This window comes from Lathyrus oleraceus, chromosome 4 (genome assembly GCF_024323335.1).
Source record: "Lathyrus oleraceus cultivar Zhongwan6 chromosome 4, CAAS_Psat_ZW6_1.0, whole genome shotgun sequence".
Classification (NCBI taxonomy): Eukaryota; Viridiplantae; Streptophyta; class Magnoliopsida; order Fabales; family Fabaceae; genus Lathyrus; species Lathyrus oleraceus.
This window is the reverse complement of record NC_066582.1, coordinates 65941696-65961843: the sequence shown is the minus strand read 5'-3', so window position 1 is coordinate 65961843 and position 20148 is coordinate 65941696. Positions and strand designations below refer to the sequence as shown.

The window sequence follows — 20148 nt, the reverse complement described above, 5'->3', positions numbered from 1 at the left end:
GATAAGAGTTTTATTTTCAACTTCCTTTATTTTAATATTCATTTATAAGAGAGATAAATAAAAGTGATAAATATGTCTCACTAATTTAATAAGCGGAACCCGTTAGTAGGTCAAATTAATTTTTCTTTTGTGTATATATCTTTATCATAAATGAAAATAAAATGAGGATAGATCAATTGAACAAAGTCAAATTCCTTAATTACATTCGATGTGTGTTTCTCTAAAGCAACCTCACCTCACAATTTTATAATAAAAAGGGCTAAATAATAATAACTTTTATTTTATAATAAAAAGGACTAAATAATAATAACTTTTATTTTATAATAAAAAGGGCTAAAACTAGAAATAATAGAATATTTTATGAGATATTTATTTTTTAGAGTGTTTAATTTATTTATATTATTTTTAATAGTAATTTATATTAGAATCTTTATACAAATTCTATATATTAAAATTTTCTATTTATTCGTGCCTTATAATCATTTAATAGATTAAAAGTTGAGAATTTTTAATCTAAATAATCCACTTTTTCAAAAAAAAAAAATTAAAATAATTCAATTTTCAGATTATTTTTCTTTAAGTTAAAGAGGAGGCGTCAATTGGATCGGTTTGTGCACCTAGTGTTGTCAATCCAATTGACGCTTGTGTTTAGGTTATAAAGGAAGCACCAATTGGTGTGACACCTATGTGTGTTTCGTAATTTTTTTAAAAAAACAATGTACATTTTAGTTAAAAGTCGAAATCTGACCAATTGATATTAATATTAATATGCGTCTACATACGTTAACCAAAAAGACTAATGTCGTTGACCAGGATGACCTAACCGACCCCTGGTCCCATATCCCCTAACTACTTGAACGCGTGACCCTAACCCATGTTATTGATTCACCCCAGATGTTTGAATATTTGAGGGTCCAAGAACATCACCACCACCTGCAGGAGATTGCCTAAGATATTCAGATAAATCTGTGTAATCTTGTGTATGCAATGAAGCACTACTGTCGTAGCTGAGTTCGTGACCCATGTCATAGTAGTTGGATTATGTTTAAGTTATTAGAGGGCGACTAGGACGATTGAATGGTGACATTGGTATGAATGATGCGTCGAGGAAAGGTTGAAATGATTGTTGTGGTGTTTGGTAGCCATATGGTTGTTGCATGTTTTGGTTTTGTGATGTTTAGGCTTCTTGGCTATGGTAGGAGGAGGGACGGTTGGTGTTAAATGATCGCTGAGTGTTTTGGCTAAGGCGGTTATGGTAGGATGATGTGTTGGGTGCATAACGATGTTGAGTGTCTTGATGATGATCTATTTGTTGGTGGTGGTACGAGGCATGCTCTTTGTATTGTGGTTGGGTGTTTGGCATGTAAGGGTCGTAGGTTTGTGTGTTTGTGGACAGAAAATTTTGATGGATAAGGGGTTGTGAGTAATCGGTTTGACAATGTTGTTAAGGGTTAGATGTTGAACCTTCTTGTGTGTAAGTTACCTGGCGTGGGTCGTATAGGTACATATCCTCGGCGAAGAACTCAAATCCAACCGATTTGTACCAAGACGAATAATTACGAGTTGGTTTTTTTTCGATTGGCATCACAGCGTCAGTTAAGACATGGTCATGTTGGTGCTTCCATTTTCGACACTCAGATCTAGCGAAGCTTTCCCAAGGGTTAAAGTTCCATTGGTCGTTAACTTTTCGTAAATGTCATTCTCCGAGGTTTGTCGGGTGATCTGAGATGTGTTAAAGCATACATAACTGCAATTTAACACGATCACTATGGTGCATCTCCACAGTGTTGAATCTTATGATCGGTGTGCATGCAGTCCAAACGGTTGTGTCTTGTTCGTTGATTTCATGGTCATGGTCCAAGTTTAGATACAGTTGTGTCTTGTTACAACAAGGTTAACAACAAACATCACTCCAACTTAAACACACTTAAAATCGAACAGGTCTAAATAAACAACACAAACAACAAATATCAAAACAAATGAAAATACATGACCACAACATTTGAAAGCAACATTTCTAACTAATTACAACAATCAAACTGATGTCATCTGGTCCAAACATCACTTTCTTAGCATCCTTATCATTTTTTACTCGCATCCAACCACGTACGCAATCGAGTCTCTCAATACTTCTAACTTTTTCTCCTTCAGGTATGTTTCCATCTAACCAGCGAACCAACTCCCTCTTTAGTTGCTCGAAACAACAAATGTTCCAAAATATCATCTCCATCGGGCGACTTGTCTCTCGAATAAATCACTTTTCCACGAAGACGAAACATGTTTGCAATATGATGAAAAGAGATGTGGAAAAATGAATCATCCAACATATTTATTTATACAAAAAAGAGTTATACAATACACGGAGACGCCAGATCAATTGGCGCATCCTCTCACTTTATACACATGGGCGTCAATTGGATTGGCAGCATCATGTGCTGTAGACAATTCAATTAGCGTTCCCTCTTTAAAATTAAGGGTATGCGTTAATTGATCTGACACCTACGCCTTATCAATTTTTTTTTTTTTAAAATTGGGGTAGTTTGAAAAATAATTTAAAAAATGGGTTATTTTGAGATTTTTTTTGAAAATATAGAATATTTGAGTAAAAAATTCAAAAATTGACATTGAAAATTTTCAAAAATGAAACTTGTTAAAAACTTTAAAGACTTAAAAACAACGTAAAAAATATTTATAAACACAAAAAAGGAAGAAAAAGAATTAACCCAAAAAATAAGTAATTATATATTCCTAGTTTGATACAATTTGGTGTAGTGTAGAGTATAAATACATGTGAGTGTCCAGCACGTGGAATCATCGAAGAAGCAAGAAAGTAAGCATGTCAGGCCAAGAATGCTGCTCAAATCCACCAACACTGAATCAAAGTGCAGGAGCTGGTCACGTTGATAAGATCGGTGCTCTCCATGCCTACGTCGCCGGAGACCGGAATTCCAACTCCGCCGTTTTTCTCGTCTCCGATATTTTTGGTAACATCTCTCCCTCTTTTTTGCTCTCTGCAACTCCCAAATAGCTGGAGGAAATTCTTTTCAGTTTTTTAATACCAATACTGTAGAATTTAGTATACTGTTCAGTTGCTTATTATATCTTACTCATCTTTTTTAGTCAAACATTATAATTGATTTTAACTTCATAATTGCTTATAATTTGGAATTTTGATTCTATAACTTTTTTGCTGTATCTTTGACTCACGTTTAGTTAAAATTAATTTTGCATAATCAATTTATTTAAAATTAATTTCTGCGTCATTCTGCTTATATATTCTTGAATTTTTTTTTAGTTTTTTGTGACTATGAATGAAATTCAGTATTTTGTGTATTTTGACCCAAAACTTGTACTAACTGATCATGCTCAATTTTTCTTGCAGGATATGAAGCCCCAAATTTTAGGTATGGCTGATTCTCAGGTCTATTAAATTAATCTCATTTTTGTAATATGCGCTCTTGCTCCCTTTATTGTGTCCATTGTAATGTAAACTCCTGTTAATGTTAAGTAATATTGTTTGTTCTCTGCCATGAAGGAAGCTTGCAGACAAAGTTGCAGCCGCTGGTTATTACGTGGTTGTTCCAGACTTCTTTAATGGTGAACCCTACAATCCTGAGAACCCTAATAAGCCTTTGCCTATTTGGATAAAAGATCATGGGACGGTTAGTTCTTATTTACCAATTATAGGTTTTCTATGATTTTTTTTTCCTTGATAACTATAAACAGAAACATACTTGTTTCTCTAGTAAATTGAAATCCAGTTTTTATATTTTTATTGGATTTTGATAATTGAAGGTGCATGACAAAATTAACATGACTTGTTTAAGTAATTTTTGTATCTCTTCCTGTCACCTTTACTGGCAGTTTTGAATTGTTGATTCAATATTACAATTTGTCTCAAATTAAATGTACAAATCGTGTCATTCTATGATGCATACCTATTATTATTGTTATATTAATAGGACAAAGGTTTTGAAGATGCAAAACTCATAATCAAAGCCATAAAAAGTAAAGGTGTTGCATCTGTCGGGGCTGCTGGATTTTGTTGGGGTGGTGAGTGCTACTCATTCTACTTATTTCATATACATCACCCCCTTTCCTTTTCTATGAAGACGTTTCAGCTCCTGAATCGATTGATAGAATTACATATCGTTCAGATTTAATGTGTGAAAATTGAACCCGGTCAATGTAATATGTTTACTTCCTTTTTCAGGTAAGGTTGTTACTGAACTTGCGAAATTCAAACTTATTCCAGCTGTTGTGCTATTGCATCCATCATTTGTCTCTGTGGAAGACATAAAGGGTATGAATTCAGCTGTTGAAGCATATTTCTTAACTACTGAGGTGTTCATATCCTAACAGTATTATTGCTCTTAAATTCAGGTGTTGACATTCCAATTTCTATACTTGGAGCTGAGATTGACGGTCGTTCTCCTCCGAGCTTGTGAAACAGTTTGAAGAAATCCTTACTGCTAATTCTGTGGTCAGATTAATGTTTCTTTCATTCGTGGTTATCTGCCATCCTTTGATATTCTAATCTTATATTTTTTTCTTCTTACGTATGCACTCGCGCATGCACACACGTTTTGTTAGTTACAAGAATATACTAGTGATTCATGTACCTATTTTTGTTGTGCAGACAAGTTTTGTGAAAATATTTCCTAAAGTTTCACATGGTTGGACTGTGAGATACAAACCGGACGATGCGGAAGAAGTGAAGGCTGCAGAGGAGGCACATCAGGACTTACTGAACTGGTTTGCTAAACATCTCAAGTGAGAAATCTTTGTCAGTTGATATCCTCTGGATCTACATGTTTACCCGAAGCGCAGTATGCAACATTCTGCACATTCCACAAAGCTTCAGTTTACCACAAAATAAATGTGGTATTGTTTCGCGTTGGACATGGATTACAGATCAAATTCAGCAGCATGTATACATAAAAAAATAAAATTTAATGTTCCTTCCCGTGGAAAGTTGTAATTTGTTATATTAAGAAATCATATTTTATATGTTAAATGCTGCAGCTCATATAGTTTGTTACATTTACTTATGAGTTTTGTTACAATTTGTTAAATCAATTGATGGGTATAACTCATATAATTCAGTTTCAGTTGGAGCATGTTTCAGAGATTATGCTGCTTTCCTTTATCACCTCAATAATAAATAAGCAGTAAGTCCAAAAATTCTTATCATAAAATCTTAATATCGTAGTTGATGTTTCATTGATAAATTCAAAAAAAGCAAAAATGAGGCCATCTTGTAAAGAAATTACATTACAGAAGAAAAATGGCAGGTCCTGAATCCTGCTCAAACGCACCAATTCTCAAACCAAACTCTGGAGTAGGCCATGTTAAAAACTCGGTGTTCTAAAATACTAGTAAGTTTTTGGTACTTAGTACTTGATTCATCACTTATCATCACATAATTTTCTGTGATGTGTGTTTATTATACTTTACTTCATTTACAAAATGTGGTCTATGAGATTTTTATCTTCATATGTTAAATTTATTCTGTGGGATTTGAAGCTCTGAACCTAAGGTATGGATGATTTTTTTGATGTCATTTTTCTAAGAAAAGTTTTGTAAAATGATTCCTGGTGCTTTTGTGAGTTGTGATGCAAAATTTATGTCTTTCGTCGTTAAATGTGTGTTTCTAAGTCTCTTAATCCACCTCAGTGATTAAGGAGAAGATATACTAAGGGGGAAAGATTTGATACAACAATATCTTAAATAATATTCTAATTGATACTATTAATAAAGTTAATAGATATTGAATAATAATAAAATAATATTTTAATATTCTCCTTTAAGGTGATGCATATACATCATATGCATCCATCTTGTACATATGTAAGTATTATGAGATCTTCGAAGAGATTTTTGTAAAGAGATCAGCAAGTTGATCCTTAAAATTAACAAAGGAGGTTTTGATGGTTCCGGTGGTAATCTTCTCTTTAAGAAAGTGACAATCGACTTCTATGTGTTTTGTCCACTCGTGAAAAATTGGATTGAAGGAGAGGTGCAAAGCTGACTGGTTATCACATGCAAGTTCCGTATGACCGACTTCACAAAAATAAAGTTCTTGTAGTAAATGTTTTAACCACAAGAGCTCACATGTGGCATGGGCCATGGCTCGATACTCAGCTTATGTACTTGATCGAGCAACGACCGTTTGTTTTTTTTCTTTTCCATGAGATCAAATTTCCACCAATAAAAACATAATAACCTGATGTAGAATGTCTATCACTTGCATCTCCTGCCCAATTAGCATCTGAATATCCAATGATATCATTGTTGCCTCAATCACAAAAAGCAAGCTCTTTTTCAGGTGATCCTTTGATATACTTAAGGATTCGAATAATTGCATCTCAATGGTTGTCACAAGGAGTGTTCAGAAACTAACTTACTACACTGACTGGAAAAGATATATCAGGTCTAGTCAAGGCAAGATAATCCAACTTTCCTACAAGTCTTCGATATCTTCCTGGATTAGTATACGGCTCCCCCTGATTAGGGAGAAGCTTTACATTATGATCCAAAGGAGTGTCAACCGGTTTGCAATCTGTAAGACTTGTTTATCTAGAATATCAAAAGCATGTTTCCTTTGAGAGATGACAATACCTGAATTTGATTGAGTTACCTCAATTCCTATAAAATAACGAAGATGACCTAAATACTTAGTCTAAAAGTTCTAAAATAAGTGTTGTTTTAAAGCCTAGATACCCTTAGAACCATCACCTGTAATTACAATGTCATCAATTTAAACCAATAGATAAATATATTTATTTGAGGAGCATTTGATGAAAATAGAGTGATCTGATTCATAATGGTTCATCCTAAATTGTTGCAATACTTTACTAAATATTCCAAACCATGTTTGAGGTGATTGTTTCAAGTCATACAAATACTTGTTTAATTTACATATCTGACTACACTTCCCATGAGAAATAAATCCAGGAGGTTGCTCCATGTAAATCTCCTCTTCCAAATCATCATGCAAGAATGCATTCTTGATATCCAATTGAAATAGGGGTCACAGTTTCATGCCAGCCATGGCTAGAAAGAGGCGAACACATGTCATCTTTGCAACAGGAGAAAAAATATCACTATAATCTTGACTGTGGACTTGAGTGTATCCCTTTGCCACTAAGTGAGCTTTCAATCGATCAAACTTTCAGTCTGGACCCCCTTTAAAATTATATATCCACCTACAAACAACGACAATTTTTTTAGGTGGGGGAGGAAATAACTCCCATATATGATTAGATTATAAAGTTGACATTTCATCAAGTATTTCCTGTCTCCACCTTAGATAGGATCAAGCTTCCTGGATAATTTTAGAAATAGAAATATATGCAAATGCGGTAAAAAAAAAGCACAATAGGTAGGAGATAAGTTATGATAAAACACATAGTTATAAATAGGATAATGGTTATTGATTGAACGATCACCTCTAAAGATGGCAATGGGAAAGTCAGGAGTCAGAGCAAAGGTGAAGGGGCTTGGAATAAGAGCTGAATCACGTGGTTCCAACCTTTTCTCATATGTAATGCCATATTGGTTCAACGGTGGTGAAGACTCATCTATCACAATGGGTGGACTAGAGGATAAAGGACTGACTGGACTCAAAATACTGAATAGGAAAAACATAATCTAAATTAGTTTGTGGGATGCCTGAGTTGGGAAAGTACGGTACGTCCTCAAAGAATGTAACATCTGAAGATGTGTAGAAACAATATGTAGAAGGAGATTAACATCAATGTCCCTTTTGGATGCAAGAGTAGCCTAGAAAAACATATTTGATAACACGAGCAGACATTTTATCATGACCTAGGGACAAATCATGAACAAAACAAAAACATCCAGAGACACGGGGGGAAACAACATATAAGGGATTTGTAGGGTACACCAGGGAAAGAGGAACCTCGTCATTCAACATAGAGGATGACATTCGATTAACTAAATACCTGGTAGTAAGAACAACATCACCCCAAAACTTTAGAGGTACATTAGCATTTAGCAAAAGGGTAGGAGCAATGTCAACAATGTGTTTATATTTTTTTTTCCAGCAACACCATTTTGTTGAGGCGTATAGGAACAACTCGATTGGTGTACGATGCCTTTGGAGTGCATGAAAGAGTTGAAACGATCAGAGAAATATTCTTTTGCATTGTCACTATGTAAAATGCAAATTATTTTTCCAAACTATGTCAAGATTTCAGAACAAAAATTCTATAAAATATTAAACAACTCAGAATGATCTTTCATTAAAACATCCAAGTACATATAGAGAAATAATCAATAAATGTAACATAATACATATACCCTAGGATAGAAGGAATTCGATTAGGACCCCATACATTGGAATGAACGACGTCCAAAAGAGAGAAATCTTTGTTATTAATGCGATTGGAAAAAAACTCTAACATGTTTTCCTAACTGACAAGACTCATATTGTAAGGACTCTAAATGAGGAATACCATACACCATTAGCAAGATGACCCAAGCGACGATGCATAAGATTAGGAGATTGGGTAGTAACACATATAGCGGAAGTAAACCGTTGGAGATAGTAAAGACCACTAGATTCAATTCTAACTCCAATCGTTTTTCCCGTACTCATGTTCTGTATCAAAAAGGAATTAGAAGTAAATAATATGACAAAGTTTAAAGAGCTAGTTAATTTTCTTATAGAAATTAAATTGAAAGGATAATTATGAATCAATAAAGCATAACACAAAGAGAGTGAAGGAATGAGTGATACTCGTCCAACACTAGTTGCCTAAATTTTAGATCCATCTGCACCAGTAATATAATATGGATATTTAGGTGATGATATTTAAAATAAAAGTGAGTCATTACAGACACATGGTATGAAGCACATGAATCTATAACCCATCCAATAGGAGTAGCGTGACAGAGAAAACCCGTAGAATTACCAGTATGAGCAATAGTAGCCGAGGAGGTAGCGTGTTGTGTTGCCTTCAATCGCAAATACTCCTTATACTCTTTGGTAGAAAAAGTAGTTTCGAGTTCAGCCCTTGATTCATGGTTTGTAGTGGCTTGAGCAACATTAACAGGTTTGTTCAGGTAGCCATGTAAGTCAAACTGTAACGCCCCTGACTGCTTTCAGGATTACCGACTGACGCCACAAACCAACACGGGTCTTTTGAGCATGCTTTGTTCTCACTCACACACTTTCCAGAAACCTTCCCAGAAGGTCACCCATCCAGATACTACTCCAAGTCAATCACACTTAACTATAGAGTTCTTATTTGTTGACTACTGGAAAAAAGATGCATTTTGTCGGTATATATAGTACCAATCAATTCTTATAAGTCTTCCTTCAACCATACAGTCCCATACATGCACAGTCTCAGGATCTTCTCATTCTGATGTGAATTCGAGAGACCACTACTCATCCTCTTCGGCCTCGGGCGTTACAACCATTCTTCGGCCTCAGGGGGTGTTACATGCCCACCAACTTATTCTTGGTTCGTCCCTGAACCATATCGTATTGGGAGAGGTCTACTCCGATACCATTTGTAACGCCTCAGACTGCTTTCAGGATTATAGACTGACCTCACAGACCAATAATGATATTTTCAGTATGCTTTGTCCTTACTCACACGCTTTCTTAGAAACTTACTAGAAGATCACTCATCCAAATACTACTCCAAGTCAAGCACGCTTAACTATGGAGTTCTTATTTTTTGGGATACCAAAAAAGAATATGCATCTTGTTGTATATGTAGTACCAATCAATCCTTTATGTTTATGTTCACTATCATCCATTCACCTCATATGTCATTTACTTTGTGCCATTTTATTTCTTGTTGTTCCCTTATCACTTTGCATAATTAAAAAGAATAAAAAATGATAAAATGAAAAGACAAAAAAGATGCATTCATTTGTGACCTAATGTTGGACTTAAAGGACTTATTAGAGCCTTTGCATTTGGACCTTGAATCATTGTATTTGACTTATTGTTTGATTTGGAGTTTTTTTGGACTTGTAATATTTTATTGCAAGAATGACATTCTTGGCACTACCCTAGGGAGACATGTTCTTAAGCCTGTTATCCACTTGTTAGCATAGGTCATTTTATACACACAAGACTTTCTCTTGGGCTACCTATAATGAGCCCCTTTTATTTCTCGCATTATTTCCCTTGTAATTTTACATGTATCCCCCCCCCCCCCCCCCCTTTTGTTTGTAATTTTCTTTTCCTTTGTTTTCCTTTTAAAATCTTAGGAATTAGATCGACCTCGCCGTTTCAAAACAATAAGCAATAAACCCTTGATCCAACGTCAAACGATATTTTTCTCAGTCAAATTTAAAACACAATAAATATACTAATAGAATTGCGCGCCACGAGCTTTAAGTGGTGGGAATGAGTAAGAATGGAGTTTTCGTACCCTTACTCTGAGTATTTTGGATACAAGACACTTGGTTTGGTTGTATGAAATATTCACTTCTACCCATAGTCTTTAGTACAATTCTAATAAAAACAATCTCTTTTTAAAAACATAAAACAAACATCAACTCAGCAAAACCTATTTTCTTTTGCACCTTAGGCCATCAATCCGAAAATTCTTTTTCAAGGTAAAATCAACCAACAAACAATCATCTTCTACTCAGAACTACAAAGTTCTGATTCTTTATCCCCCGATGAATGATACGTATGCACAAGGGCCCAAATCCTTTGCGAGCACAATAATAAAAAACCAATCATTTTCCCTTTTCCCGATAGTAAGTAAGCATTAAGATAGATAAACACTAATTTCACGTAGACAACTTATATGGTTCTCATCGAGTACGATGGATGTGAGGGGTGTTAATACCTTCCCCTTGCATAACCGACTTCTGAACCTGAATTTGGTTGCGAGACCAATCTTTTCTTTTTCTTTAGAGGGTTTTATCGATAATTTTCCCTTTCCTCCTTTTTATGGAAAAATAAAATCTGGTGACGACTCTATGTATTTTTCATTAAAGCATTTCAGTCAATCAGTTTTCGCGTAGCGACACAATGCAATTCACAAGACATAAATAAAGGGAATTGTAGTTACTCTATAGTCGCAGATGCAAGCAATTTGGTCGAACTGTGAACAAATCTTTTGTGTATTTCTCTCTACTCTAATTTGTATTCACGTTACTGTTCTAACAATCATCATATGTTTTATGAGACTAATGATGCTTTTGACCCATCCCATGAAATGGGTTTTCGTCCAAATATTGTTACGATTAATATTATGATAAAGGTTTTGATGAAAGGTGAATGGAAAAAATATATGAGGTGTTTGATGAAATACTTCAAAAGAAAGTGCAATCCAGCGTTGTTACTTCTTGAATATTCAATTGGCATAACAATAACACAAAAAAAGATAAAGAAATCAAACTTGGTTGACATATACCGGTTTCCCTTATCCACCAAAGATCACATCTAATTTCCACTATATTCAGTAGGATTTTCAATATGTCAAACATGCTTTACAACTTTTAGGCTCATAATTCTTGTAGTCTTAATGATTGTATGGTTATTGCATTGCATCAGAATGGAGGTACTAATTTGACTTTGATTAACAAAGCAAACTCAGTATAAGCATAATATAGAAAAAGCATGTGAATAGGTTGTTTGTTTTCATTTTCAGCATTCTTTGTTCCTCCTATCGTTAATAGTTACTTCCTATAGTAGTCATTGATATTCCATGTAGTTTCCCAAGTTTACTAGTTCAGAATAGCTAAACTTCACAATTTTACGGAAAGAAAGAAAAGTATAAAGAGCAAAAACTAATGAATTGTATAAGTATGGACTATGTTTAGACATTTCCATATAATAAACTTTGAATTAAAAAAAAGAAGCATAAATATGCTTAAATTTGATTCCTAACTTGACTTGTAAGTTATAACTATATGAAGCAAATAAAAAGTAGTGAGACGTTCCTTTTTTTCACTTCTAAATGATTAGATTAAGTTTTAGTTAACTTTTCTTGTTGTTTTCAACTTCCAGGGAGACTAAAAAGTAGTGAGACGTTCCTTTTTTATTCTTCTCATGATTTTCCTTAACAATTAGTATAAACAAGAGATTATGTCAGCGTTTAGCTTCAACCATGTATATTTCATGTCATATCTTCCCATTAATAATGTTATGTTAATTTATTTACTATCATGAGCCATTTTAAAAGTTAGGTTGCTTCATGAGAGTGTGTGAGTGGTTTTAAACCTCACTTTTGCAAGAATAGCATGGAGCAATGCAGGCCCGGCCCATGGGCAAGGCAAACTAGGCCTTTGCCTTGAGCACCACTTTTTTGGGCCAAATAAAAGGCCTCCAAATAATGTAATTCATAAGTAAATACTAGCAAAAGCATAATTATGTAGTGGTCTAGTGGTGTAGTAATTTCTTTCTTTCCTTGGCGGCAGCAATTCAACACTTACTGGTTGTTAGTATTTTCAAGTCTCATTTAAAAAAAAATATATTTTTAATGAATAATTTTAAATTAAATTTCTAAAATAATACTCTCATTTTAATATAATTCTTAAATTATATAAAAAAATATTTTTACTATATAGGTTAAAAAACACATAAAATTAGCAAATTTTATCCATACTACTAAGATTATAAAAAATAACATTATTTTTTATAATTAATTAATACATTTAATATATTTAATTTTATATTATTTAGTGATTTAATTGTAGGAAATAATTATTTAAAAAAATTAATGATAATTTTTTATTTTAAAATAAAAATTAATATAATATATTTTTACTTTTAAAAAAATTATTCTAAAGCGTTTAATAGTATACCTGTAATTTGATCCAAAAGCATTTAATATTGATAATTTATTCATCAAATATAACTAAAAGTATTATAGTGAATTTTATTTTAATTCTACACAAAATCAAGAAAATTAATTATATTTAATTAATTATTTTAATCATTGTGAAAATAGTTTTTTTATATTTATAATGGTCAAAATTATGTTAGGATAACTTTATGAGAATCAAAAAATTTTATATCCATATACTTTTGAACTATAATATTGTAAGCTATGTTACAGTCCTTTAACAAAATTAAAAGTTGTTATAAAAAAATATTGAATAAAAATTGAAAATTTTAAAGACCAAAAACAAAATTTAAAATGAATAAAGTTTAAAAAAGTATTTAACTAAAAAATAAATTAGTAACTAAATGCTTTTGGTTAATAGAATGTTAGATGGATTTTGAATTGAGAAATACTCAAGAGGTTTAATTTTGTGAGAATATACTGTCTACACTCTACATATACGTGGTCAAGTACATACTTGTATACATAATACCATACTCATATATACTCTATCCGATTTTATTTTTATAAAAAAAATGATTTTTAAATTATTATTAAATAATCAATCTATTTAAATAAATCATTATATATAGTCCAGATTATTCAATAAATCTGAAAAAAAACATATATATATATATATATATATATATATATATATATATATATATATATATATATATATATATATATTATATATAACCGGAGTTGGTATATAGATACGTGGAGTATCTAGCACCTGGAACATCGAAGCAAGAAAGTAAGCATGTCAGGACCAGAATGTTGCTCAAATCCACCAGCACTGAATCCGAGTGCAGGATCTGGTCACGTTGACAAGATCGGTGCTCTCAATGCCTACATCGCCGGAGACCCGAATTCCAACTCCGCCGTTCTTCTCGTCGCCGATGTTTTTGGTAACATTTCTCTCCCTCTTTTTTGCTCTCTGCAACTCCCGAATAGCCGGAGGAAATTCTTTCCATTTTTTAATACCAAAACTGTAGAATTTAGTATACTGTTGAATTGCTTATATCTTACTCATCTTCTTTTTAGTCAAACTTTATATTTTCCTCAAAAGTATGTTTTGTTACACTTTTTTAGGACAAAATAAATTGATGTTAGCCTTGTAAAATTCACCTTGAGACATGTTTGGTTACTGTCACTAGAATTGATTTTTTACTTTAGAATTGATTATTATAATTTTGAAGTTAAAATTTAGAGTTTTGATCTTATAATTTTTTGTTGTATCTTTGACTCACTTTTAGTCAAAATTAATTTTGCATAATCGACTTATTTGAAATTAATTTCTGCATCATTTGCTTTGATATTCTTGAATTTTTAGTATAGTTTTTGTGACTATGGAGTTCATGTCATTAGAAAGTTAATAAAACAGTATTCTGTGTATTTTGACCAAAATCTTGTACTAACTGCATATGCTTACCTTTTCTTGCAGGATATGAAGCGCCAAATTTAAGGTATGGTTGACTTTTGTATCTATTAGTATATGTTTCATTAAGTTTTTCTGGCCTCACTGTGCCAAAACTCAAAGTGATGAATCTTGTAATTGAATTTGAAAGGGATTAATGGGGTTAATTTGGCTTTTTTTTACCTGTTAGGTTACTTGGGTGACTGAATTCTAGTGCATGCTTATGTGAGCTCTAGCTCTGGTTTCTTTTCATACTCATGTTCTCTTTAATCCAATGACTCATTGTAATGTGTTCACCTGGTAAGTAATGTTGTTTGTTCTCTGCTGTGAAGGAAGCTTGCAGACAAAGTTGCAGCTGCTGGTTATTACGTGGTTGTTCCTGACTTCTTTAATGGTGAACCCTACAATCCTGAGAACCCTGATAAACCCTTGCCTATTTGGATAAAAGATCATGGAATGGTTAGTTCTTATTTAACGGTCCTTGGTTGTATACGATTTTTTCCCCTTGATAAGTAAAAAAGAAACAATTTTTTCTAATAAAAAATTGAAATCCAAGTTGATTAAGTATTTGAATTTTGATTTTGCAAGGAGCAGAATAAATTTAGATGCTTTAATTATATAATTCTTTTTACCACTTCAGACATTGCCCTCCCACCTTTATTGGTGGTTTTGATTTGTTGATTGAACATCACAAATTTTATCAAATTAAATGTACAAATCGTGTCATTCTATGATGCATACGTATTATTATTATATTAACAGGACAAAGGTTTTGAAGATGCAAAACCCATAATCGAAGCCATAAAAAGTAAAGGTGTCTCATCTGTCGGGGCTGCTGGATTTTGTTGGGGTGGTGAGTGCTACTATTCTACTTATTTCATATGCATCCCCTCTGCTTTTCTATGAAGAAGTTTCAGTTTCAGCTTCTGATATGATGGGTTTACTTATCGGTCAAGTTTAATGTTTGAAATGCAACTAAGCTGAAAATTGAACTCCGTCAATGTAATATGTTTACTTCCTTTTCTCAGGTAAGGTTGTTACTGAACTCGCGAAATCCAAACTTATACCAGCTGTTGTGCTATTGCATCCATCATTTGTATCTGTGGATGACATAAAGGGTATGGATTTTCAATGTTTTCATTTTTGTACTTTTAATTTGCATTTTATGTCAGTTTTAATTGATTATGCAAAGGTTCTATTTTATTTGGAGCTTCTTCCCTGCAAACTCAAATCACTTTTCACTTTGCAATGAATGGATAAAGACATGGCAGAAGTAGTTGAAGCATATTTACTGAGATGTTCATATTCTAACAGTTATTGTTGCTCTTGAATTCAGGTGTTGACATTCCAATTTCTATACTTGGAGCTGAGATTGACAGACTTTCTCCTCCAGAGCTTGTCAAACAGTTTGAAGAAATCCTTACTGCTAATTCTGTGGTCAGATTAATTTTTCTTTCATTCGTGGTTATCTGCCATCCTTTGATATTCTAATCTTATATTTTTTCGGGTCTTCTGTATGCACACGCGCACACACATATTGTTAGTTACAAGGATGTATAATTACTCATTGTTTTACTTAGTCTCTTCAACTTTTTAAACTATTTTTGTTGTGCAGACAAGTTTTGTGAAAATATTTCCTAAAGTTTCACATGGTTGGACTGTGAGATACAAACCGGAGGATGCGGAAGAAGTGAAGGCTGCAGAGGAGGCACATCAGGACTTACTGGACTGGTTTGCTAAACATCTCAAGTGAGAAATCTTTGTCAGTTGATATTGTCTCTATCTACGTGTGTACCCGAAGTGCAGTATTCAACTTGCTGTGCATTCCACAATGTTCAGTTTACCACAAAATAAATGCTGTATTGTTTCGTATTGGACACGGATTATAGATAAATTCAGCAGCGTGTATACATAATACAAATTTAATGTTTCTTCCTGTGGACATTTGTAATTTGTGATATTAAGAAATCATATTTTAAGACTTCATTTTTAATCAACTTATATGTTCTTTGTTTATTCTACGGTGAATGAAAGGAAACTTTGCAAAGGTGATGAAATAAACAGTCATTTTGACTGTGTCTTGCCCAACAATCAACAGAACGTCAGTGATTACGCAAGTTGAAAACTGAAGATTATTTATTAATCATGTATTTTCCTCTCTAATGATTGTGTTGCTTTCAGTCATCACCTCAATAATAAATAAGCAGTAAACTCAGAAAGTCTTATCATAAAATCTTAATCTAATGAACATCTTAGTTATATATAAATCCGAAAAAGAGAAAATGAGGCCATGTTGTAAAGAAATTACATTACAGAAGAAAAATGGCAGGTCCTGAATGCTGCTCAAACGCACCAATCCTCAACCCAAACTCAGGGGTAGGCAATGTTGAAAAACTTGGTGGTCTAGACACCTATACCACCGGTCCCTCCGACTCCAACTTTGCGATTCTTATGGTTTCTGAAGTTTTTGGTACCTTAAAACTCTTCACCTTCTTAGAACTTGGGTTATCATTTATCATCATCATGCCTTATTCTATGATGTACTACTGTCTTTACTATTATTCATGAATATGTGGTCAACTTATTCTGCAGGATTTGAAGCTCCAAATCTAAGGTATGGATGGTTTTAATGTCTTTTCAAAATGGTCCTTATTACAGAGTTGAACATCCATGAAAAAGCACATGTTCTATTAGTTGTGATGCAAAATTTAAGCTCTTTTGCTTCTGTTGGAAAGAAAACTTGCAGACAAGGTTGCAGCTGCAGGGTACTATGTACTGGTTCCTGATTTTTTACACGGAGATCCTTTTACTTCTGAGAATGCTAACAGACCTCTACCTGTTTGGTTGAAAGATCATCAACCAGTAAGTTTTTTTATTTCAAAGATTAGATATTCTTTGTGTGCTTGCTTAGAATTTGAAGCTTTAAAATGCAAAAAGGTTATGTTAACAGAATGAAGCTTTTGAAGATGCAAAACCAGTAATTGAAGCTTTAAAATGCAAAGGTGTTTTGTCTATAGGAGCTGCCTCTTTTTGTTGGGGCGGTGAGTTCCCAATTCCTACTCATCTTCATCCTACTTCAGAATTTAGTTTTACAACACTTATACATTGCGCACCAACCACTTGCGCTAGACTCCGGTGGTGTTTCTTTTTGTTTTTATTTGTTGTAATAGCATGTTTGGTTTATCAAATATATGATTATGATCAAATACTTGGATTTGACGAGACCGATAGATAAATGAACTTACAATCACAAATGTATATTGCTTAATAACTGAGGTGATTAATTGGTGTTGATATTTCATTTCCCTTTAACTTATTAGCCAAGACTGTTGTAGAACTTGCCAAGTCTAAATTAATCCAAGCTGCTGTACTACTACACCCATCATTTATCACCTTGGACGACATCAAGGGTAAGAAGATTTACATGCAAATATTATGTGATGATTGACATTTCTTAACAAATTCATGAATTTAGAAATCTTTTGTCTATGCATCTTTAAAATCATACATGTTTCGCAAAATGTCTGCAGCATAAATACTCCACCAGTCGATATCATATCCTTTTTTGTGTGCTTGATTTTGGTTATGTTCATTCACAAAATTATGTGTCAAAAGGAAAAAATCATTTGATAGTTCACTGCTTATCAATTCTGAAAGACCATAATGGTTGTGAGTTCTTAAACTGCTAAGTAATATGTACATGTTGAATATGGCTCATAATCACACAAAGGGTTAAGGGAGGGTGTGGGAGCCGAGCTAGCGGAGCGCCGCGAGGCTGTAATATTGAAACTCTAATTCATTTAAATAATAAGACGGAACTACAATTGTCATGTAGTCGGAGAGTAGGCACACGTGGCCAAACTGCGTCAACAAATACCGTGTCTGTTGTTTTAGCTGACGCTTAACTTACAAGTTAACATTTGGTGCTACTTTTCAGGAGTTAGCATTCCAATTGCAATACTTGGAGCTGAGATAGACCAATATTGTCCTCCAGAACTCCTCAAACAGTTTCAACAACTCCTAACTGCTGAACTTGGGGTAGTATATGACCCCTTTGCATAACTTTTCACATTCTTTATTCGTTGAGGTATGGCTAATGAACTACTTTGTTGTTTCAGGATGATTGTTATGTAAAGTTATTTCGGGAAGTTTCACATGGTTGGACTATCAGGTACAACATTGAAGATGCAATGGCTGTACAAGCTGCAGATGAGTCCCATCGAATTTTGCTAGAATGGTTTGCCAAACATGTAAAGTGAAAATCATTGTTTAATCAAAATCTTCCATGTGAATTATATACATCCTTTATTGAGATTTCTACCTGTGGTGAGGACATGCATTGATTAACAATAAAAGAGGACAATAAATCAAAATAAATGTATTTTTGAACTGTGCAAACCTTAAAGAATAAAAATTCTTTAAAAGATATACATACAGGTCTTCTTGTTAAAATTTTATTGGTCTTTTATTGATTTATAGAATTAAACATTATTGAATGATATCTTGATGGATCTTGAAATGAAATATAATGCAACTCATTGAATAAATTTATGAGGTGAAATTATTGCAATTTTTCTTAATAGGGTATGATTTAAATTATTATTCATATTTGAACTAATATAGTGAACAATTATAATACTTTAGTGAAAAAGTATTGTTTAAATTATAATTTAAATTTAAATTAATATGGTGAACCATCTTTTATGTAATCCTTTAGTAAAAAAAGTTTTATTTAAACTATTATTCATATTTGATTTAGACAATTATAATCCTTTAGTGAAAAAATAGTGCAGCGGAAGAAGAGTCAACAGGTTTCAGATGTTTCTAGTCCCTTTGGTCAGGCAGAGCCATCTACTTCTGGGGTTCGTGCTTCTCCTCATGCCACCTCATCTTCTTCTCGTAGGAGACGGGATTCACCATCTGATGCATCACTCCCTCCACCATCTTTCAGTCGTCAGGTTTCACCAGTGTCACCTTCTACTGTAGATGTTGTTGATCCAGGGCCACTTCTAGAGGGTGAGGTTGTTGCGTGTGTTGAGCCAGAGGCATTTGGAGGAGGCCCAGTTGGTTTATCATTACTACTTCTGTATCCAGACCATACTGTCAGACATATCTGGGACGGAGATGTAGCATTAGTTGGATTCATTATTTTTTTATGTATTTTAATTGAGAAATTTCTGACATTGATTATTTCTGACAAATTTCAAGAGTGTGATCCGCATAAGTTTCTTAACCACGGGAGGAAGATTGTTGCATTGCCTCAGCCGAGTGAGGAATAGTTTCAGTTAGTTTTGTTCTTATCTGGCCTGAAGGACTTATGCATGACCAATTATACTACGGCCAACCACAAGATGCTTAATGCATTCGTAGAGAGATGATACTCGGAGATCTCGTTGTTTCATCTCTCGCATGGTGAGATGTCTAACACACTTGACGATGTCTCGTGTTTTCTACATCTTTCGATCAGGGGGAGATTCCTATATCATGAGAGGATGATCAAAGACGAGACACTCGAGATGATGGTAGAGTATCTAGGGGGTTGATCTAGTGGAGGCGATGGAGGGGTGGATGAGACTAGTGGTGCTCATGCTAGATTTGTATACTTGAATAAGGTATATGAGGATGCGATCCTGAATGCACAACATGCTTATGGGGATGATGAGTAGGTGGAGCTCCATAGATCGCACGCATTGAGAGCATACAAGTTTTATTTGGTTGGCACTGCAATTTTTGTGGACAAGAGTGCCACATATACATACGCCGTATACATATGTTACTTCGTGGATTTCGAGCGAATCCATGAGTACAACTGGGGGCGACTTGTTTGGTATGCATGTATTCGAAGCTAAGAGAGTGATGTATGTGGAAGACGAAGAAAGTCACAGGCAGTGTCACGATATT

At 33.7% G+C, this 20148-nt stretch overlaps 2 protein-coding genes and 1 pseudogene across 2 annotated transcripts; all 3 read left to right on the top strand.

Annotated features, from left to right (window-relative positions):
- The first annotated feature begins 2767 nt into the window (after positions 1-2767).
- On the top strand, positions 2768-5017 carry LOC127073402 (endo-1,3;1,4-beta-D-glucanase-like; annotated as a pseudogene).
- An 8490-nt stretch (positions 5018-13507) lies between these two features.
- LOC127073401 (endo-1,3;1,4-beta-D-glucanase) lies at positions 13508-16244 on the top strand. Its single transcript, XM_051014554.1, has 7 exons — positions 13508-13738; positions 14275-14296; positions 14580-14706; positions 15010-15100; positions 15276-15365; positions 15584-15684; positions 15863-16244. The coding sequence occupies exons 1-7, from the start codon at positions 13591-13593 to the stop codon at positions 15998-16000; spliced, it is 717 nt and encodes a 238-aa protein (XP_050870511.1). The 5' UTR covers positions 13508-13590; the 3' UTR covers positions 16001-16244.
- A 201-nt stretch (positions 16245-16445) lies between these two features.
- LOC127073400 (endo-1,3;1,4-beta-D-glucanase) lies at positions 16446-18678 on the top strand. The gene is made up of 7 exons (XM_051014553.1): positions 16446-16717; positions 16840-16861; positions 16983-17109; positions 17198-17288; positions 17568-17657; positions 18185-18285; positions 18366-18678. The coding sequence occupies exons 1-7, from the start codon at positions 16570-16572 to the stop codon at positions 18504-18506; spliced, it is 720 nt and encodes a 239-aa protein (XP_050870510.1). The 5' UTR covers positions 16446-16569; the 3' UTR covers positions 18507-18678.
- The last annotated feature ends 1470 nt before the right edge of the window (positions 18679-20148 follow it).